Genomic DNA, 22,055 nt, shown 5'->3' with positions numbered 1-22,055 from the left:
TTTGGATATATAATGTGTCAATACTTGAAATGCCACTTATTTATGACCGGCGGGAGTAAGAAACTTGTGAAACTTAGGTAGCAGTGCCTTGTAGCTAGGACCTGGCCACAAGTTCCTAGCAGGACCTAAATCGAACTAACTGCCACTCTGCCATCTTTATATATAAGCTTAGAGATATTTTAGATGCAAGCTTGCAATTTTTTCCTTTCATCTTTTCTATCCCACTTTTCTTTGTCGTAACCAGTGATTATCATCACCTAGCTTATTGTATGCTCTATTTTATTTGTCTAAATAGAAAAAACACACAGATTTATCGCACGAGTTCTTGAATGGACTCGCCCAAAGTATATACTCCTAAAAGTTTTCTTACTTGAAATCATGAGGTAACTCCTCCAGGGTTGGGGCAACAACACATGTCTTATTATTTCTCAATCGATGACATCAAAAACAAAATTTCCCAAGCGCTGCACTCCCAAACCATGTGACCCCCTAGCCACTATTTGCAACAGATGTAGAAGAAGCCTTTGCACTTCCAGCTGGTGTTGTCATCATCATCATTGAGGCATGTCTTGTTGTCATCATCATCATTGAGGCATGTCTTGCGGTAGTTGTCATCCTTCAGGCAGCCAAGGCTCACCGTCGGGAAGCACGGCGCATCCGACACGCCGACCTCTTCTGCGCCAGCAAAACGAATCGAGATTATTGATGGAAGTAATCTAAGCATTTCACTAATAGGTTTTATGGTTTGGTTAGCAAGAGGATCCGTGATAGATTATAATATCTGATGACAAGGCTAGCAGCATAGCTAGCCATAAGCACACCAAGGCCTTGTTTGTTACTGCCATTGCTTTTTCTACTATCAGTTGAGTGTACTGTTTTGCGGTGTTTTTAGGGTGTACATTGTAGTGGGTAATTATGTGTATTTATAGTGAAAAGGGTAGGGGATAAATTGGCAATGTAATTAATGTTATCTAGTAAGTGGTTTTCCTTATTTGATGGATATCTAGTAAGTGGTTTATCCTTATTTGGCACATACCAAACCATAAATTAAAGGTTAATGTTAAGGGTATTACCATATAATAGGAGGATTTCTATTGAGCAAACTTAATGCCCTCCTAATTATCAGAAAAATACCATCCATGATTATAAACTTTGTAGCACTAATTAATGTTTGTTGTGGAGGGAGATGCCTTTGATACCACAAATCCTAAAATTAGTAGGAGAGATATTTTGTATAAATATTTCATTGTATTATTAAGTACTCTACTTTAGTTTGTTTCTTTACCAAGAAGTGGAATAAAATAACTCAATTGAAAAAAAATTCAAAAGTATAGTGTGAGAGTTCTATCTAGCATCTTTTCTACTTACGTATGCATCTTTCATCCAATTAATGACATGCTGTTGAATATCTGAATTGTTGAGTGCATATGAGAAAGGGAAAAAAATGAATCGCATAGAAAAAATGTTAAGAAATAGAAAGATAAAAAATAAAAATCACAAAATGCCATTTAACTCTAACAGAAGAGTTCACCTTAAGACTAGCCCTATCTCATATAAATATGAATTTATCGTAAGTTAATGAATGACATGGATGAAAAAGTTATACCACTAGTTTAGATTTACAAATTTAATGGCACATTATTATAAAAAATAATTTTTTTGTAAACAATATATTTTCTATATTTTTATAGAAATAGAAATCCATTTCGATGAAAAACCAAGGTTCATACCAAAACCGGAACAAGGCCACGCTTATCGCACAGCCAGTGTTGGACTCAGCCGTCTCGCCGCCGTCTCCACGGCTCGGCCTCTAAACCCAACCAACCCAACGGACAAGACGACGAGGGTTTTGCCGCCGCCATGGCGACCCCTCGACCCCACCTCGCCCGCCTCCTCCTCCACCTCCGCCGCCGTCCCAGGGCCCTACCACTACCCTTCTCCCCGTCCTCCTCCTCCGCCCACGGCCCCCACCCGGGGCCCTCCCTGTGGCCGCCGCCCGCGCCGCTGGCGCCGCCGGCCGGCGCGTGGGGCCGCGCGTTCCACGACGGGCGGCCGCGCGGGCCGCTGTGGCGGAGCAAGAAGCTGATTGGGAAGGAGGCCCTGTTCGCGATCCAGGGCCTCAAGCGGTTCAAGGGGGACGAGGAGAAGCAGGCGGATTTCGTGCGGCGGCACGTGGCCCGACTGCTCAAGGCCGACAAGCTCGCCGTGCTTGGAGAGCTGGAGCGCCAGGAGGAGGTCGATCTGGCTGTGAAGGTGAGGCCTTTCCCCTTTTTTCTCGCTCATTTGGGCGAAGTGGCTGTTTCAATTCAAGGCTGAAATTTGTGCCGTATAGCGAGTTAAACAGGTCGTGTTTTGGGCAACAAAATGAAATTCTGGTGGTGCCATATACGCACCTTCACTGAACTGTTTGCTGCTTGATTAATACTGAATTACTGATTGAAATGGAGTTGCAAGAAATGCATTAGAGGCAGTAAGGGTTAAATTCGGACCCTTAATGTGTCAGCATAGGGTTTGCTTTCTCAGTGGATGTGCGGAATTGTGATATTTTATTTAGTGGATTTATTGAAATATTTGTGTGATTGCTTGAAAAGGTTCAATTTGTGCGTTCAGGAATGAATTTGAGAATTAGTACCTTGTAGGACCATGCACCTTGAATTGGTGGTGAATTGATCAAGCAGCGCTGGTGTAATTGTTTTGCTCTAAGAATACGGACATTAGTCTAACTATGGTTAAAGGTCATCATGATTGCTCAAGAGAAGTGAAAACATGGCTCTTATGATACAAAAATCAAGATAAGGTTGAATTGGTATTTTCTGAGTGATTTGCTATGTTCAGAGGGTTTTGTTTCTGTCAATTGCATTTTATTTCCCTTTTGTCATGTTCAGTTGCAAGGTGCCTTTTTCAAATGTGTTAAATTATCATAGTAATATTCTCTGTGATTGTGAAAGCTTGCTTCCATATGGAGTGTTTTCTCTCCTTTCCACCTTTTTGAGAGAGTAACATAGCGTAGATCAAATTTTGGACAATACACTTAGTTGGCTTTCAAGTGATAAATTTAAATGAAATGAATATAGATGTTTATGAACTTGTGTGGATATTGTGCTCTTATACAGTAATATCATGGGGATTAACCATGTATATCATTTCTGGATAGATGTATCCCTTGATTCAATCTCAATGGATGCATGCTGGTTAATCCAGAAAAGAATTGCAAAACAAAATATAGTTTTATACTGAATACTAATTCATTCGGAATATAGTGGAAATGTGGAATGTTCAACTTAACTTCACTTTTATTCAGATTTTGAAATGACATTTTTGAATGCTTGCTGTTGTTGGACTTACTAGTCTCTTGAACCTTGGCTCTTCAGATGTTTAGGATAATACAAAAGGAGGACTGGTATAAGCCAGATATTTACATATACAAAGACTTGATTATTGCGCTAGCCAAGTGCAAGAAGATGGAGGAAGCAATGGTAATCTGGGGGAACATGAGAGATGAGAACCTGTTTCCAGACTCACAGACTTACGCTGAGGTCATAAGAGGATTCTTAAGATATGGTTCCCCATCAGATGCAATGAATATTTATGAGGACATGAAAAAGTCACCTGATCCACCAGAAGAGTTGCCTTTCAGGGTTTTGTTGAAGGGTCTTCTACCTCACCCATTGCTAAGAAACAGAGTGAAGCAAGATTTTGAAGAGTTGTTCCCAGAGCGGCATATCTATGATCCACCAGAAGAAATTTTCGGCATGCGCTGAGGTAATGGTTGTCATAGCCACATGAACCTGCTGAGCATTAAGTGTAATGAGATCATTCAGTTGTTCCACTGACTGTTTTATTACCTGCATCTGAAAAAACAATCTCATATACATATGAGTTTGTCTGTTGATTGGATGGTGATGTTGCAAAGCAGCAATACGTGGGCAGGATGGAAATAAAAGGATCATTCTGATTTCTGATGGCCAGATTAGTTACCCATACAGTTACAGATATTCAATTATCCAGGCAATCACTGGGTTAGTTGTCCCTATCTCTGCAAATTATTTTGGTCAGCCAACCTCATAAATATCGGGCCATGTATTCACCTCAACAAATGCAACTCCTGCGTGGCTGCAATGCAGGATCTTCTGGGTAGTAACAGAAAAGATTTGGTCTTCTTTGGGTCCACTTGTATGATTAGGTTGTTCGTACAATGTGCTGCTCACATTCATGCTGTTCATTCCCTAACCACTTGTGACACCTACTTTTGATGAGCATGAAGGTATTTCATTTCTGTCATGAACATTTTCAGTTTTTGACTATGGTCAAATGGGCCTCTAATGAATTGAGACTATTAAGAGGCTAGAAGTGAGCAGATGGATATTGCACAAGTGTAGCCCAAAGTGTTTGTATTGCGATCGTAAACATCTTCTGCTGAAACTGCAATTAAGATTGACATCAGTGGGAAAAAAAAGACATGGTAACTATGGATATGATTTGTAGAAGTAAATTTAGTAATGTTACGCGCACTTTATTTAGGGCTTCCCACTACTAAAATACATGGACTAAACTGCTGTATCCCACTACCAAAATATAAACTAAGCTGCTGTATAAAAAAACGTATATAAAACTTGGACATACCGAAATTCCAAAAAAAAAATGAGCTAAAATTCTGTATCAAACAAATGTGCACTTGCTGATTAAGTGTGCTCTGTTATTCTCCAAAATCTTTATCGTTTTTATTCTCCCTGTCGACCTGAATGATCTGTGTTCTCATTCGAGCTGATTATTCACGAGTCACTGTCACTGGCTTGTTTTGCCAATCTGGGGCTCGGTGGTGTGTTGTTGGAGTTTTAGTTACATTTTGCCCAATTAATGAACACATGTTAACTTTTCTTCACGAACCTCACTTATATAATTCTTATAAGCTAGAGGATGGTTGAAGTGTTCTTCAAAGACAAAAAGAAAACATCAACTGAGGCTAAGGAACTTTCCTGCGAAATTACGAAGAATCAATTAGTTTATTGTAACATTCATATGATATTTTTTTTCCCGAGAACATGCATGACACGCTTTTCATCATACGGAAAAAGAGTGTGACCTTACAACGACGCCGACAAGTCGGCTACATGGAAGCTAGATACAAATCCACATCTTATACTGAAGCAGCTAGGTGTCTACCGTTGACACTCTGAACCTTTCACCTGACTACCTGAGTAATACATATCAGAGACAAGCGCAAGTTGATCACATGGTTCGGAGCAGGAGCAGCAGTGCATTAGAAGTACAGCGAAAGTACATCCAGCCGAGCCAAATGTACTTTGCATCTGACGAGCACAGTGCAGTGTAGCTCATGGTGCCAATGTCAACGAAGCCCTCTTGCAATAACCCACGGCAAAAATATGCCTGAGCCAGCAGCATCGAGGAATCTCTCAGATGATGACCAAGATACAAAGGATGCTTTTTCCATGGTAGAAAGATCTGCTCCCAAATGGCGATCTTAACAAGATCAATCACTTTGACACCGCCACTTTATGTCGAATGGCGAGCACAGGTTTATAATGTCCGGATCGTATGATGGAGCAGGTTAATTATGTCCGGATCATCGATCGGCAGGTTAATCATGCCAGAATCATTGGTCCTGAAAGGATGGACACGGACAGCTCATGTTTGAGCCTTCTCTGCCGTCCAGTGGTTCAGAGAAAGAACTGTCTGAATATTTAATCGATGCCTCTGAAGATCTGTGCAGTTTTGGTTGCACGAGGGGGCTGGTTGTCATGGACCGGTCGGCCCCGGCAGTGCTCGTCGGCGGGGGAGAAGAAGCTTCTTCCTCACCCGTGTGCTGGTTTGATTTTGATTCTGTCGATCATTCCTGGTAGAGAAGTTGACATTATGGGCACCATGCGTGTTGGCCTGCTGTTGACAGCTATATATCTCAGCTCTCAAGCGTGGCGCTGGTCCTGATTAGTCAATCTTCATCGCAATTCCATTCAATCCAGAAAGGGACGCTTCTTAGATTTTTTAGAATGAATCTACGAAAGGGAACAGCTGGAGGAACATGAGCATGAACAACATTCATGAAAATTCAGACTCAGAGTGTCTTCTTCCTTGATGTTTTGTTTATATAACAAAACAATTGTTTAGATGTTATCCATCATGTCCAGATTTCAGCAGTGTTATGCACTTTTTTCTGGTTGTTTTTACAATTGCTCCTTTGCAAGTACCAGGTAAGTGAGTTAACTGATCTGATTTCGTTTCAATTTTTTTTAATTCGTTTTAAAAAAAGAGTTATCTGATCTGACTACTGCTGAGAAATCACTAGGCAAATATGTCAGTAAGGTTTAACAGCAGACCGTAAGAATCAGTCTGAATGAAAAGGTGGAGACTCCGACAATGAATAGTATGTATAGACGAATTCTGTCAAACAAACAACTAGCACTAGACAACAGCAGAACAATGGAGAGTGGAAATGGAGTGATTTACGTTTTCTTTGACATGCGTTCTTCAGACACAGCAAGCAGTCAGAAGCTTCTTACCTCCTGTCCTGCGCATCCAGACGAGGTAAAATGGCATCTTCAGTTCAGGAGGCAACGAATTCAACAATGGTGTCTCTCCTGCAGCACAGCACCTGCCATCTGCAAACAGGCGCTGTACCTCCAATGTTTGCTCCCTGCAAGACACCAGCAATTTATATTCCGAGCAAATTCCTATAAAATTGAGCTGCTGTTTAAACCCTGTCCTGTGATTCCTCCACACATGCCGTGGCATGGATGCGCGATAAACAAATGGGAGCATCTTCGCGGATCACATGGTCATAGGTTAACGGACGGCGCAGCCTGATTGATATACGAAAGTCCACTTTTGGATTCAGTGTGAAGAAAAAGGATATTACTGCACCTGTTCCTTCATTCCTGTTAAACTTGTGTCACAGATAAATTTTGTGCAAATTATTATCTCTCATTTCCGCGAGCTGAGTTCAATTCGATCCGCGGCGTGGACTAGAGCGAGGACCGAGGAAAACCCCATCGAAAAAGACAACAACATTTTGCTTCCTTGAGTTCACTTCACTTTTCAATTCCGACAAAAAATGCATCGCCCCCACTGATACCGAGAAACTTTCCTCCTTTCTAATGCTACAACAGCTCCTGATTTGCAGGCCTCAAGGACCGCCGCATGCCGAGCTTCACCTTCCAAGAACCCGCCCCAAGCTCATCGTCAACTGCTGGGCAGAGCACAAGGCCCTGCAAGCTAGGCACCATCTGCCGCTTCCAAGGCTCCCCACCTGGCTGGACACAGTTGTAGCCTCAAAGCTGACTTCTGGTTATGGAATCTGGATGCTGCTGAGCTGCTGACGCAGAGCTGCTCCGATCCTTCTTCTTCCTCCATAACATCCAGTCAGAGGCTTTGATCCGGCCAGATGTCAGTCGCTGATGCACTCAGAGGTCAGAGCTCCATGCTCTACCTCACTGCTGAGTGGCTGGCCCCACATGGATTCCCAAAACTGCCAGAAGCCACCTCCCTCCTATCATTTTTTAGAGCCACCAGCCATGAGAGAGACTGGGAAATCAAGATCCATAAAGGGTGGGTGCGCGCATGGCCATGCGGCCTCTGCCCAACCCAACACCCCCACCATTGTTTAACCAACTGATCATTGGGCAGTGAGCAAGCTCAACTTGCCGGATGCCATCTCCTCTATATAACAGCCCTCCCAGCCATGGCATCCCAGGCACATCGGGCAAGCTGACTTGTGAGAGCAAGAGCTTCTGCATCACCAATTTGCTCTCCTACTCTACATTCTAGACATCATTCCTCGGATTCTCTCTCTCGTAGTCTGAAGAGATGCCTCGGTTCATCCTCTTCTGCTTGGTGTCGAGCCAGCTGGCCATGACCGCGGTCGTGGCGCGGCCGTTCGCCGTCTTCTTGGACGGCGGCGCGATGAGCAGCGTGGTAGCAGACGCTCCTTCCGCTCCGGCCGTGCTACACACGCACTCCCTGCTGGAGGAGTCAAGGTTCGCCGGGTCGCCGCTGGGTTCGCACCACAGCCATCACAGCCCCTTCGACCGGACGTTCGCCGGCGGCAAGATCATAGTGACGGGGCTCGCCGCCGCCATCGTCGTCGCCATCTTCTGCTACCTCCGGATCACGAGGACGAAGAAGAACGTGGAGGTGGAGCCAAAAGTCTGATTGCTAGGCCCGACTATACTCCATTACTCCTACATCATACTACGACTTCTGCAGAAAAGGAAAAAAAAATAATCGTTCGATTCCACATACACACAGTGAGGATGGGTATATGGGGTTCAAGTGTAACCCCACTTAGATTCATTTTAACATGTAAACAAGTATTTGTGACGAATATAGATGGTTTCTGTGCCAAAATCCTTCGGTTTGCAGAAGGTGCTTCAATTCTGCTTGGGATCATTGTCCATGGGATCAATTGCATGAGCTTACTAAGAGATTAGCTGCCCATAGTTTGGACGGCTGAGTTGTGATCGCAAGGCATTGGTTTCAGAGCTGGACGGCGATGAGAACTGCTATCCTACAACCTAAAAAGATGATTCCCGATCTGGGAGTAAATGCAGGCATGTGGTCTGTTGTCTCCACCAAAGAGAAAATGGTACTTGAAGGCCAGTGTTCTGATTTTTTTTTTAAAAAAGGGTGGGGTTGAGGCAATCGGATTTGTCCATGGTTAACTAAACTTTCCCCTTTGATGCTGTTAACGCAACACCTCAAGATCAGTAGGACAAAAGCGGCAACAATGTTGCATTATATTCATGGTGAACAGCCCCAACATCTCTAAGATTTGGCCAAGTGGATTTGCTAGTGATTATCTGATTTGAATTTGCCCCATTGATGCTGGCAAAACAAACACCAAAAAGTTCAGTTGAAGAAAAAATGGCATCAATGTTGCGGTGTTTGTACGATGAACACGTAGCCAGCATCTGTCGAGCAGTTGAGCTTGAGCATGTGCAATGATGACCATCGTTCTTGCGATGTCCCTCCCATGCATCATCGATCAACCGGCTTTAACTAACTCGACCGTGCGCGCACCTGCCTTGAGCTGATTGGTTTCCGGTGGCGAGGACGAATCGTATCAGATCGTGCTGCAGTCTGCAGACAGCCGATCGATCTTGGTTCAGTTAAGACTCGGGCCACCTTTTCCGTTTCAGTTGGTGTAACTGATCTGTACTAAGTACTGGAGACTGCTATAGGTTACTTGATGGCTTCACAGTGAAGCAAATCACTAGGAAGGACCTTCTAGGCCCTCGCCTGACACTGTTCTTCGATGAACTGACACCTAAAATTTTTTTTTTTTTGTTACTTTCTTTTCTGAAACATTTATCCCCATGGGTAGTTTATATATCAATTATCAACTTCAGGAAATCATCGCCATGAAATCCTTTAGAGAAGTAGGTTATGGGCGGGGCTTCTGTTGACGATGTGATATCACAGCATGAACCTTCAGGATTCAGATTATGGATTAGGGGATTCAGGACTCATCAGGTGGTGCATCTTCTGCTGTTCTTCACTAGACGATGCAGAGTTGCAGAAATGCAGTACAGATGCACCAGAAGGCGGGGAGCGCGTGGTTGGAAGCTTGGGCCTAATAACAACCAGGCCACCCAGAAGCGAGGGCGGCGCGGTGCGCGCGCGCCTCGTCAAACTGAGCGCAAGCATGGCCTGCCACTTTGGCCCAAATGTGGAAACTGTTCATGGGCCGCGCGAATGGACTGACGACGGTTTCCCTTCGCGCCGCTACGCGACGACACCGCTCTGCCCATCTCGGAAATGTCGGCGCTGATTCTCGGGGCCTGTTAAGGAATGCTCTCCGTTTCACCAAATTCTTCGCTCCACCAACCCCAGGAAAATAGGAGCTATGTACTTGTTTGACTACTGGATGCAAATCCAGCTTCAGGAATTGCATGAACTAGTGGGAATAATCACTATTGCCTTTGGGTCATTTTTTTCCCGTGCCGCTACAGTACATGAGGCACTACTGTGCGCATTTCTAGTATGCTTCATCTTATTTTTACCTATGGATAATTTTTATATTGGAGAATATAGATAGCATTGTTCCAATAAAATTTTAGTATACCTAATATGTAGCAACAAATGAAATTACAAAATCAACCACGCCAACCTTAACAGTGCCCCCTCCTCGCGCTGAATTCAATCGGCCAGGCCGAGAAGCTGCAGAACAGCAGAACCAATCGACCTTTAGTGTAGGGTCTGTTCGCTTCAGCTTATTCAGCCGGCTTATCAGTCACCAAGCAGTATTTTTCTCTCACAATAAATCAGCCGTTTCAGCTTTTCAGCCAGCTTATAAGCTGAAACGAACAGACAAGTACATGCACTAGTTTCAGCCTTTCATGTTGCTGTTCTTCAGGTTCAGCGAAAAAGGCACGTTTTTCAGGCGCCGCCACTAGAAGCTTCAGTAGTTTCATCCATCAGACTTGGGAGATGCTGCCTAAAAGTTCGGTTGTTCCATTGCCTCGGTCACGGTGCCGTGGATCGAATCAAGCGACTCGTTGCCGGCGCCATCGAACGCACCAGAGGCAACGTTGACCAGTGGTCTAGGATGCAGGAACGTGGCCGCGCCGTAGCCGGCGTCCGTGTGCAGGATGTTGATGATGTCGAGCGCCTCGGTTCGTGGGAGCTCAGTCGCTCATGGTGAAGGCCATCACCGGCGCCGGCGAGCCACACCGCCTGTGCACCAGCACGGTTTACGGGGCTTAGAACGCGCAATTAGCAGGTCTGAGGCTCCGAGGCCATGGCGGCGCGGTTGTGATCCACGGTCCAGGCAGGGGCCAGCGCTCACGAGGAGGGGAGGAGAGGGGGCGGCGCGACATATGCGTTGGGAGGGAACCGAGGGGCGGGATTTTTTCCCGAAGGGGTACGAGTAAGTAATATTAGTATTGGTGGGTAATTTTCACCCAACTAAAAAAAGTACGTGGAATTTTGAGTAATATTAGTATTGGTGGGTAATTTTCACCCAACTTAAAAAAAAAGTATGTAGGTTTTTGGAGCACCCTTTGAGGAGCTCAAAAAGACTTTGGAGTTGCCCTTCAGATCAATTTTTTTTTTCTAAAGTTGGTATAGTTGGAGTTGAAGGTGTTTGATAAAATGATTTTGAAGCGGAACTAGGAAACCAGGTGTTTGACAAGATGACCCTCCTACTTGCGTCTCAAGAAGGTGGCACCAGCGGCGCAATTAGTAGAAGCAACGAGGCCCATCGTCAGAGGCGCAAGCGGAGCGGCCGCGCGCGCTTGACTTCTCCGGAAACCCCCAAACCCCCACCGAGTCCCCGACCCCCGCCTCGCCTTCCGCCCCGGCGAACCCGAGTCCCGGCCGCCGCGCCCGCGAAGCCATGGTGACCGACGCGGCGGCGATGGCCGTCGTGCGGGCGGCGCGCCCGGCCCTCCGCGGCGCCCACGATGGCGTCGCCTTCGCCGCCCACGCCGCCTTCCTCGCCGCCGGGTACTCGCTCTGCGCCGTCGGCCCCGACGCGCTCACCGACCCCCCGCCCTCAGGTTCGTGCGCCCTCCCCCGCCGCCCGACCTAGCTCCCTACTGCTTTCCTAGGGCTCCTGTTCATGCAGTCTGGTCTCTGGTACCGGCGTACCGCGGTCGGTTGGTAAGGTTATGCGTCTCCCAGATTTAGGGTTCACATTTCGGTTGGTCGGTTGGTCGCCCTTTGATGTTTAGGTTCTGGTATTTATGGGGCAACGCACGGAGCTTCACCAAATATGATGGTTGATTGATCCCGGATTCACTTTTTTTTTATTTCACTTGTACAGAATTTATAGCGATTGCATGTGATAGCTTATTGCCTCAGTTCCTTTCAAAGAGATCACTGTAGCCCTGTCTGACGGTCATGCAAAACTGCTGTAAATGCTAGCAGGGTGCCTGTAGGCTGCAACTAATCCTAAGAAGAAAAATTTACTAGTCCTGATTCTACATTTCACTGGTCAGTTACCGCCAATTACTGACCATGCTGCCTGGACATAACTTAGTAATCTGATTTTCGTATCCTTGGTACTAATTTGATTCTAAAGTGGAAGGGTCTTGGACAGCAATTAGTGGGTGTCATGGTTGGCATTTGGCAATTTTGGAAATAATGGGTTTAGTTTTAGAGAAGTAGAGGTATAATGCACAGGTTGGATCAAGGATCATCCCAAAGAGGTTGCTGGTCCTCTTATAATTGAGCCAACTTCGTATTTTGCGCGCTGTCTGCCTACCTTAAGGATTATTGGGCTAACTCTACATGTTGAATCAGCTAAGGGTGTGCGGCAGACCGGCCCCTGATAATGCATGAATAATAATCCCTGTTTTAAAAGCACTAGGCTGAGTGGAATTCTATCTTTCAGTAATTTTTCTCTCTTGTTAAAATTATCTGGTTAAGGTGGTCATTTGGCCAACAGTTTTAGGCTCTATATCTTTATTGCACAATTTAAATTAATTTCAGGTGATGAGGAGGTGGGAATCGATGGTTGGAACAGCATGGAGAACTGCTACGCGTTTTTGTATAGCAAGGAGGAGAAAGGCAAGAAGAAACGGGTGCTAGTGAAATGTCTGGTGATCGGTGAATTACTTGCTGTTGATGTTCTGGATCTTGAGGCACAAGATAAGGGCCCGTACAATATCCAGATCAAGTATGTTTGGACCCTGCAGTTACTTTTTTTTAATGTCCTGCAATTACATTTAGTTTGCCACATTCTTTGGTTTCACTGTTTTAGGGCAATATATGATTTATGAACTATAAGCATAGGATATTAACTAATGAGCAGCAGCAGCACCCATCTACAAATAATTATGCGGCAGTCATGTCATGTTTTGGTACATATACCAGCCAGAAGCATGGTTTATGCTGTTTACGAACACATGCATCTTGTAGTAATTGATATTTTTACTTGGGAATATGTTCTTGTATCATGCATCTCTGCTTGGAAAACATTATTTCTGCAACGATCTTGATTTAGTGTATTAGTTTGCGACAAACAACTATTCTGAACAGTACTATGTATGCCCACTCTAGTAATGGATGGTGAAGTTAGGCTCCCAAGTTACTTTGGAAGGGCTATGGATATGATGCAATGAGTAATTGTGACTTGTTCTGTAATACATATGTGATGTATTATATAATGTACCTTAAATTTGTAGAAAAATGCATTGGCATACCTGAGCCCTATTTTGCTGAACTATTCCTTAATCCTTATGTGAATCGTCCAGTTTATGGTCTCTGTTTTGACAGTGTTACCTTATATGTAGCGTGAAAGATTTCTTCTCCAAAGAGCAGCCCAAGAATTATGGGGATATGTACAAGAATTTTGCAGGCCTCACTGAGACTGTGAATTCAAATGTGCTGTGCAAATTGGATGGGAAGGATGATGGTGCTGTGGCTGGTAAGAACCCTGATGCTGCTGCCAAGAACACTGATGCTGAGAGCAGTTCATCAATACACAGGTATGATGTTGCTTTTATTTTTGGCAGCACTCTTGCACCTACATCAGAGCAAATTTTACCTTACTGCTGTTTTTTATTTTCGGGTTCATATCCTACAACTGTTGAAAACAAAGTTAGCTAGTAGTTGGTCTAATCTGTAGATTCTTCTAATATTTTTTTGCTCTTTTGGTTAACAACTTTTAACTACGTGTTTTTCCAGCTCTGAAAATCCAAGTCCTAGAACTACTGACCCTAACAGGTATGATCCTATACATTTTTCATCTATTTTTTATTTGCGTATGTGCATAAGTCCATCGCTTATTACTTCTCTTCCAGCTCCTGTGGTGAGTTGGGGCGATTGAACCTCTGTATACCCTTTTTTTCAGTCTGTTATAAAAAATTTGGCCCTATTTTATTTGGGTCCTGTTGTTGCTCTTTGATTAAATTGACTTGTAAATGTTCCCAGGCACACTAACCGTACATAGAGAAAAGCATGCACATTCTTGTGTTTCTGTTCAAATGATGTTATCAAGTGCCTTTTCTTTCACAAACTTATTATATGTCATCTTCTTTCACCAGAAGTTGTACGTCGAAAATCTAGCTCATGGAGGTAGGAAGTCTGGAGTGACTAATGATCAAACTTTTGAATGTAGTATTTAGTTACTGGTTCTTGGTACATATGCACCATTAGACCATAAAGTAGTTTGTTCAGTGCACTTAACAGATTCACAGAATGCCTAATAAGTATTTAATAGACACATGAGCTGTTTTAATAAATACTATTTATTTGCTATTATTGGCAGTTCTGTGTGGTTTGCAGTGATGTCCTTGCTTATAGGCCATGGCTAATCTGCTTTTATTTTGTATGTATGTTGCGGTGCAGCCTAATATATCCTCCAATAGCTCCACTTGGTTCTGATGACCTGTTTCCTGGGCCTGGTGCAGGCTTCTACCCTCACGGGTATGGTCTTCAACCATGAAACTTCATTTAGAACATTTATAAGTCAGTGTCTTCATATATAGTTAAACATGCCTTTTTTTGTTTCTTTGTTTGCAGTGGGATTGGGAGTGGTGGCAGCATGCATGTTGGTAATATTACATCTACTGAACACTTTCCAGTTTGCTCACTTTATGCCTGTGCATGTCTTCGGTCATCTTAATCCTTATTTTGACACAACACAACAGGTCCGAATGATCCACGCTTCTTTCCTTCAAATCCCTTCCCTGCCCCATTTGGTGGCCCTGGGTATGTTCTGTTCATGTTTCACTAAATTTGGCCTTTTCAAAAATCATTAGTGGTACTTTATTTGTTCAGTTTTGAATGGAAATGAGTGTTTGAAAACAGGAGTGTTCCACCGGGTGGTCGCTATGATCCAATTGGCCCACCTGGTGTTCCAGGATTTGAACCATCAAGCTTTGTTAGGTAAGCTAATCATTAGTAGCATTTCTGTTAGATTCTTTCCCATTTAAAGTTCCAATGTGGCCTATTGTTTAACTCAGTGCTGCTTTAATTAAAACCCATGGATAATTAACTAAACGGCTCTCTGACTATGCTTTCCTAGTGCAGGTTACTATCCTACATCCTTTGGTATATTAGAACAATTACATCCTATATAACTGCATATTCTCCTTGATCGTTTTGGAAGCTTGAGCGATACCAAAACTGTCAATGCTTATCCACCAGTCCATTTGATTGCGGAATCAGCATCTGAAATCTAAATCTCTGATGAACAGGTCATGCAAACTAAATGTTTTCTTTTTTGTCTGTTGATGTAGGCGTCCAAGGCGGCCTCCTGGCGGGAGCACCCACCCAGACCTAGAGTTCTTCCAGCAAGGACCAGACTTCTGAGACTCAGGACGCCAACCTCCTCCCTCACGAAATAACATGGCCCTGTTTGCCACCCTGAGCTAGAGAGCGCTTCGTGTGATTCCGACTGCTATATCGCAGATAGTTTGTGTGCCGGATTTCGTCTGTAAAGATGGATGTGAACCTTTCTGTATTTACCCTTAGTTCCAAACCGTCCTTTTGTCGCAGTCCTATTGCATTCTTGTATATATATGTATCTTTCAACGGTGTACCAGCTGAAAGCGAAACTTGTCCACAACTATTGTCGAGCATGCCAAGGAGCATCCCCTGTCGCTTCTGGCTGCTGCATCCTTGAGCCCGGCGCGGCCGGAATATCCCGGCGGGGATGGGTGCCGTCCAGGTCGTTTCCTTCGGAATATGTGCTGGTGAAAGCAACGCTAGCACAGGGTTGGGATGGTTCTTGGTTGGTTGGGTAGCGCCCGGGCGCTGAGCCAGGCGGCGTACATGCATTAGTTTTCGCTGTGGTGCGGTCGTTGTGCCGTGCGATGCCGAGGCTTTTGGATGGTTTCCCCGCCCGGGGGCTCCACCGCCCCTGCGCGTTGCCGTGCCCTGATGTGCGATGGCATCATGCGCCTCGTCTCCCTATAGCTTCGCTGGGGACACTTTAGCTTCGCCGGGGGGCACTTTTGGTCCGAGGCACGTACGCCACCATGGTGGTTTGCTGCCACCTCGACCACCGTAAAAAAAGGCCATATTACTAGTATTATCGAAATACCAGCCACAATATACACTCGTGCAGTCAGTCAAAAAGAGAGCTAAAAATATCTTAACTTTTTATGCGGGTAAGATAAAAATAAAAATCTAAACTGACCACGCATTATACGGATGGCCTGGGAAATCCGTTGCAAGTTGACAGGGATCAGGCGTGGACATGGTGGCGCCGTGGCAGAGCCGGGAGGCGGCGGCGGCCCCCAGGTTGAGACTTTGAGGGAGATCTGAATCATTCGGCCGAGCCCTTTTTGGCATTCCTATGCTACGCCAAGTTACGCCGGGAGCGCGGCGCTTGTCCTGGACGGGGGCCTCTGCGCCTGGTTCGGTCCGGGGTCCCTAGGCCATGATGCGGTCCGCCGGCAGCAGCGGCGGGCAGAATTATTTAGTGCGCCTACGCGCGTGCCATTAGGCCAGGGGAGGAGCTAGCCTTCTGCCTTCCCCTTCCTTGCGCGCCGTATAAAAAAAAAGAGTCTGCTCGCTTTAGCTTATAAGTTAGCTGAAAAGCTGAAACGACTGATTTGTTGTGAGAGAAAAATATTATTTGGTGATTGATAAGCTGACTGAATAAGCTGAAGTGAACAAACCCAAGGGCAACAAACAAAACGCTCAGCCAGGGTTATGCTCATGCTATGCTACCACCATCAGGCGTTCAGGCATTCAGGCCATCCATCCCACTTGACATTGTCTAGGAAAACAAACAAACAAACCCCCTGCGGCGGCGCTGCAAATGTGGTAACCTTGCTCGCGCCATGACTGGGCAAACTGATAACTACGCGTGGTGATTGCTTTCCCGGGCACATCGAGGTGACGGCTGCGGCAGCGGATTGGGTCGCGGTTGGCAGAGGATTACGGACGGTGCGCGTTGCAGCAGCCGCGCATCTGCATGCGCGATCCAGCGTTGTTTTCTCACGCACTTTCTTGAGCCGGCTGCTGACGCATGCGTGCACAGAACAGAAGGTTCTGCTGCTGCAGAGGAGCAACAGAGATCCTATCCTAGGACGACCCTGCTTTTCCGTGGCTACGGTCAGGCAATCAAAGCACCGAAAGACGAGATCCATCTAGCGAAAACAAAAAATTCACGACGAGTGCTTACCTTGTCAAAGAAGCGATGCGGTCGCCTTTTCTTTCTTTAATTAATAATAATGAATTTTCTAGAGTCCATACGGACGCAAAACGAGATATTTTTCTTTTTCCTCCTTTCGTCTAGCCATGACGCAATCGACCGAGCGAGACCGATATTTCAAGATCAAGATCAATTAAAAGCGAGGAGGAGAACATGGGGGTGAGTGAGAAGCCAGTGAGGGGGGACAACGGACAAGGAAAACAAAACAAAATTCACATCCCTTTCCACACATCCAGCCCCTCCCCCTCCTATCATGCCTACTACGCCATACGCGAGGGGATGGATGGGGAGGAGGCTTGGGCGAGGGAGCACGCTGAATAATCCCCTTTTCCACGACTGAAGGGAATACCGCCACTTGATGGACTGATCGACAGGTAGGCAGATGGATACCTTCATCAAGACTTGCACACCACATAACTGAGGCCTGGTTTGGTTTCCGGCTGCTTATTTTTAGCATCGGTCACATTGATGTTTAGATACTAATTAGGAGTATTAAACGTAGACTATTTACAAAACCCATTACATAAGCGGAGGCTAAACGGCGAGACGAATCTATTAAACCTAATTAGTCCATAATTTGATAATGTGTTGCTACAGTAAATATTTGCTAATGATGGATTAATTAGGCTTAATAGATTCGTCTCGCCGTTTAGCCTCCACTTATGTAATAGGTTTTGTAAATAGTCTACGTTTAATACTCCTAATTAGTATCTAAACATTTGATGTGACACTTGCTAAAAATAAGCAAAGGGAACCAAACACCCCATGAGACATGGAAGGAAACCATACATAATAAAATTCTTTATATATTTATATGTATATGTATTATGTACGATGCAAGCCCTATGGCCTAACCTAACCTATTAGCTGAATGAATCATTGTAGGAGTATATATTGTATGATTGTGCATGTACTCATCCATCCATCCATCCCAGGGGCAGGAGGAGCACTCAACCAACCACCAGCCAACACAAGCTCACATGGGGGATGGGCTGTGCCCAGCTCACTCCATGCTGAGCTGGCACACACACCACCAACTCACCAAAGAATTTCCATTCTCCCTTGGGGGGGGGAGAAGAATCTCAAAGACCAGACCGGAACAGCCACCAATTGGCGGCACGGCACTTCTCAGCCAACTACTATTTTTTCCTTGTTCTCTGTTTTTATTTTTTTTCCTTGCTTGCTTGCAACACATGACTGAAACTTAATATCACACAGGTGCATGGACAAGAGGAGAGGGCAAAAAAGGAAACGAGAAAAGAACTGCAAAAAAAGTACCCACATCTGCCTTAGTAGATACATTCCAACCTCTGCAGGTAGTTGCAGTTGTTGTTTTTGTTGCAGCATCAGCAGCACTCTCTCTCACACACCACTGGATTTTACAAAGGGGAAAACTGGCTCGGCATTGCCTCGGTGTTCTTTGTCTCTCTCAGGCAGCACACGCTCTATCACTCATCAGTCCTCACCTCTGCTCCTGGAGCTGCTGGCCGTCTCCAGCTACCTCTCTCCTCAACCTCAGGTGAGGAACACCTGCAAAACAAGCAGCTTTGTTTAGACCTAGACCCCTCTTGTTGTTGAATAAGTAAATAAGGAACTAAAAACATTCGCGAAGCGGAACTAGAACTGTAGAAAGAACCAGAACAGCTATTAGTTTTTCTTTTCCTACGGAGTTTGAGGCACAGTTTAGGCCTTTAGGGTTCACATCAATCATGTGAAGCTTAGCCAACGGGGGAAACAAAGTGAGCTCATGACACCATCCACTGTTCCACCCTTTCCAAGTAATGGAGATGTGTGTTCTTGCAGCGTTCGTGTTCCCTGCGCCAGCTTTCCATTTTCCAATGGAGGCAGCAGCAGCAGGGAAAGAAGCCACAGAAGGAGACATGTGATGAGACGAGACACACATTCTAACATGGAAAGATAACAATCTGCAAAGGAGGAGTGCGTCCAAAAGCAACAGCCCTGCCCCTAACAAACTCGGAAAAGAAGGGTTTAGGAGAAACAAAAAATTGGATTCTTAATGAGATTGATAGATAGACAAAAGCCTGTATCAGGCAAAAATCTTTGCTTCAAAAGCAGAGAAGGCTAGGAGTGCAAGCATCTAATGCTTACTATACTCCTCTTGACACCTGTGGAGCATACAAGCAACTTGACCCTAACATCATCGCAATTATCAAATTGTAGTTCACCAACGAACTCAAAGTCGCCACCTTTTATCTACAAGTGATCTGACCAAGAGCATAAGCAAGGGCTCTTGCACCTGAATCTGATGGCAACAGACAATCGCAAAAACATTAGGTAAATGTAATTTCCGAGCTCTAATCCACCATACGAAACTTGGCTGATTCGAACACTTGTGACTAGACCCAGAATGACCGAATTTTATCAATGTTGAAGTAGCCGTGGTAAATACTATGTAGTACTAAAAAATGCTAATAAATGCTCCTGAAGGGCTCTGAACTCCACTGAAGCTATGGTTTTGATTTTGCAAAACACCAGATGAACGGAGTTTCCTGCAGAGTTAATGCCCTGAAATTCAGCTGTAACTGAAGCCATTAATCGATCTCCCCCACCCCCACGGCGAGAATTAATCTTCCACAAGCTTCCAACTCCAAGACGCCATCAAATTTCAATCTTTCCATCTCTCCCCCTCCCTCACCGAATCCACTCAAGAAAGAACCGCCCACTCGCCAACTTGTAACTGACGCCCACTGATCCGAGAAACGCGAAACAATTTTGCACATTTTTAAAACTCTAATCAGCTCGCGGAATCCAAGGCTTGCAGCTGCATCTCACCGACCTGGCTGAGATTTATAACCGATTCGGAATCCAATCGGGCGAACTGAAGATCGAATCAGAGGTTAAATTCGATGAATTCGACTAAAACCTTCAGACGCGAGTGGATGGAATCTTGGGATAGAATTCCATCGAGTAGACATCGGAACGGGAACGACGAAACAAACCACCTACCTACCGGCCAAGAGAGGAAGAGGTTCCTAACAAATCGAGAAGGGAGCCTTGCCACGAACAAATCTGAAACAGGAGAGGCGTGCCAGAATCTCACCTTTCCTGTCCTTCCACCTGGCGGCGGCGGCGGCGGCGCTCATCCCGGCGGCGGCCGACGGCTTGCACTCCGGCGGGTCCTCGAAGAGCGACCTCGAGAGGCTCTTGTGCGCGTACCCGATGTCGAAGACGATGACCCCGGGCTGCTCGCCCGCGACGAGGATGCCCTTGACGGGGAGCCACACGAATAGCTCCTCCTGGGAGAGGCCCTCCACGCCGCGAAGCGCGCCCTTGCTGAGGTTGCCGCGCACCACGTTGTCGAAGTAGGCGAGGTCGCCGTTGTCGTACTTGGCGTAGCAAGGCGCCGACAGCCGCGCCTCCAGCAGGCCGCTGGACTCGTCCAGGGTGTATGACTTGACGCCCCGCGGGAGCAGGCCGCCGGGGAGGCCGTGATCCTTCAGGAGCTGGTGTATCGTACTGCCGGCGCGGGGGGCGCCGGAGACGGCGTCCCTGGGCGCGTCGCGGGAGAGCGCGGGCAGCGGCGCGGCGAGCAGGAGGAGGCACAGGATCGGGAGAGCGGCGAGCGGCGAGGGTAGAGGCGGGAGCTTTGCCATGGGAGGGGTCCCGCGCGGCGGCGGCGAGGGGATGGGGTGGGGGTGGAGGCGAGGGCGGAGGCGGAGGGGAGGACAACGAGGAGGGGGAGGTTTTAAGGGAGGAGAATGGGGGATTTGAAACTGTGGAAGAAAAGGCAAAACAAACTCAGCCTGGAAATTGTGACGCCCTGACAGAAATGGTTTTGGTTTTAACCAGATTTTTCGTTGGGGTTGTTACTTGGGATCGAATGACAGTTTTGCCCCTGGCTGATATGGTGAGAAATTTGGGAAGGAAATTGGTTCTAGGGGTTTTTCCTTCATTTCCTAAAGAAATGTGGTTGGGTGGCTTTCATGTGTGCAATGCTGTTTACGGGTGGAAACAAATTTGCACGTTGGAACGGTTGGTTGCTAAAGTTTCGGTTTCGAATCGGGCAAATTAGGCGTTTCGCTCAAATAACCGGTAATGAATCATTGGCGGCTTCTGCGCATGGGGCTAGGATTGGCTCATTCCTTTGCTGTATTTTGTTTATGTCACTTTGTTACGTTAACGTACGAACTCTGATGGTGTACGGACTCTAATGATGTACGGACTCTGATGATAAATAAAGTAGTTTTTCATCGAATCAAATGTTGGTTGAAGTTCGGTTCTAAGTGTTATGCGTTACTCTATCAGATAAGTTACATGTTTTATTTTGGATAACTAGTATCGCACCATCTGTGTGTCTACGTGTGACGTTCGGATTGATTTGTTCGTTTGCTCTATTTTATCTTTATGACTTTGTCACACTACCATCTTCGTCATAAGGATCAATAGTTTTGCAGGCTTCGGTCTGGAACTCCGGATACATGAAACTATATAACGAGTCAATGAATACATACGAATAGGTATCTAGGACCTAATGCATCTTATTTATGACATTACTCAATATTGCTACAAATAATAATAGTTGGCACGGTATTTCTTCTACCAAAGTGTTAAAGTTAAATAGTGTTATTAGAGTGCTCATGCAAGTGCATCCCACGCAATTTCCTCCATTGCTATCACACCATATACACCATGACAATGTCTTGTCACATTGTTGCTTGCATGTTGTAGGTCACCACGGGATTTTGGGATCATGTGACTTTGACATGCCATGGCCCATGGTTGGCTTGATCCGTATTATTAGCAGTGAGTTGCAAGATTAACTGAGCTAAATGATGTACGGGTTGTTCTAGAACGATGTCATTTCTACAAGATAAAAACACACGTTAGGAATGATTAATAGAAATATTCATGCATATCGACCCATTATATTTTGATGGCGACTTGAAAGCAGAGGCAATAATTCATCTCT

General features: G+C 45.5%; 4 protein-coding genes across 4 annotated transcripts; 3 read left to right on the top strand and 1 right to left on the bottom strand.

The window, feature by feature from the left end:
* Positions 1–1,752: 1,752 nt before the first annotated feature.
* On the top strand, positions 1,753–4,281 carry LOC117841996 (protein THYLAKOID ASSEMBLY 8-like, chloroplastic). The gene is made up of 2 exons (XM_034722330.2): positions 1,753–2,253; positions 3,372–4,281. The coding sequence occupies exons 1-2, from the start codon at positions 1,861–1,863 to the stop codon at positions 3,759–3,761; spliced, it is 783 nt and encodes a 260-aa protein (XP_034578221.1). The 5' UTR covers positions 1,753–1,860; the 3' UTR covers positions 3,762–4,281.
* Positions 4,282–7,525: 3,244 nt separating this feature from the next.
* LOC117841998 (uncharacterized) lies at positions 7,526–8,391 on the top strand. The gene has a single exon (XM_034722331.2). It carries the CDS (start codon positions 7,822–7,824, stop codon positions 8,164–8,166), a length of 345 nt encoding a protein of 114 aa, XP_034578222.1. The 5' UTR covers positions 7,526–7,821; the 3' UTR covers positions 8,167–8,391.
* A 2,826-nt stretch (positions 8,392–11,217) lies between these two features.
* Positions 11,218–15,529, top strand: LOC117842012 (probable proteasome inhibitor). The gene is made up of 9 exons (XM_034722344.2): positions 11,218–11,513; positions 12,448–12,634; positions 13,251–13,445; positions 13,645–13,683; positions 14,308–14,385; positions 14,482–14,513; positions 14,610–14,670; positions 14,770–14,847; positions 15,201–15,529. Exons 1-9 carry the CDS (start codon positions 11,351–11,353, stop codon positions 15,271–15,273), a joined length of 906 nt encoding a protein of 301 aa, XP_034578235.1. The 5' UTR covers positions 11,218–11,350; the 3' UTR covers positions 15,274–15,529.
* Positions 15,530–18,250: 2,721 nt separating this feature from the next.
* LOC117845396 (uncharacterized protein At5g01610) lies at positions 18,251–20,878 on the bottom strand. Its single transcript, XM_034726423.2, has 2 exons — positions 20,187–20,878; positions 18,251–18,655 (listed from the first exon to the last, which is right to left on the bottom strand). Exons 1-2 carry the CDS (start codon positions 20,737–20,739, stop codon positions 18,588–18,590), a joined length of 621 nt encoding a protein of 206 aa, XP_034582314.1. The 5' UTR covers positions 20,740–20,878; the 3' UTR covers positions 18,251–18,587.
* Between the last annotated feature and the right edge of the window lie 1,177 nt (positions 20,879–22,055).

Source organism: Setaria viridis, chromosome 2, assembly GCF_005286985.2.
Source record: "Setaria viridis chromosome 2, Setaria_viridis_v4.0, whole genome shotgun sequence".
Lineage (NCBI taxonomy): Eukaryota > Viridiplantae > Streptophyta > Magnoliopsida > Poales > Poaceae > Setaria > Setaria viridis.
This window is presented reverse-complemented; position numbering and strand designations above follow the sequence as displayed.

Coding starts and splice junctions, on each gene's coding strand:
- LOC117842012 (XM_034722344.2), top strand. CDS start 11,351: ATGGTGACCGACGCGGCGGCGATGGCCGTCGTGCGGGCGGCGCGCCCG. Junction 13,446..13,644: donor AGCAGTTCATCAATACACAG/GTATGATGTTGC, acceptor GTGTTTTTCCAG/CTCTGAAAATCCAAGTCCTA. Junction 14,386..14,481: donor GCAGGCTTCTACCCTCACGG/GTATGGTCTTCA, acceptor CTTTGTTTGCAG/TGGGATTGGGAGTGGTGGCA.
- LOC117841996 (XM_034722330.2), top strand. CDS start 1,861: ATGGCGACCCCTCGACCCCACCTCGCCCGCCTCCTCCTCCACCTCCGC. Junction 2,254..3,371: donor AGGTCGATCTGGCTGTGAAG/GTGAGGCCTTTC, acceptor TTGGCTCTTCAG/ATGTTTAGGATAATACAAAA.
- LOC117845396 (XM_034726423.2), bottom strand. CDS start 20,739: ATGGCAAAGCTCCCGCCTCTACCCTCGCCGCTCGCCGCTCTCCCGATC. Junction 18,656..20,186: donor CAGGTGGAAGGACAGGAAAG/GTGAGATTCTGG, acceptor CTTGTTTTGCAG/GTGTTCCTCACCTGAGGTTG.
- LOC117841998 (XM_034722331.2), top strand. CDS start 7,822: ATGCCTCGGTTCATCCTCTTCTGCTTGGTGTCGAGCCAGCTGGCCATG.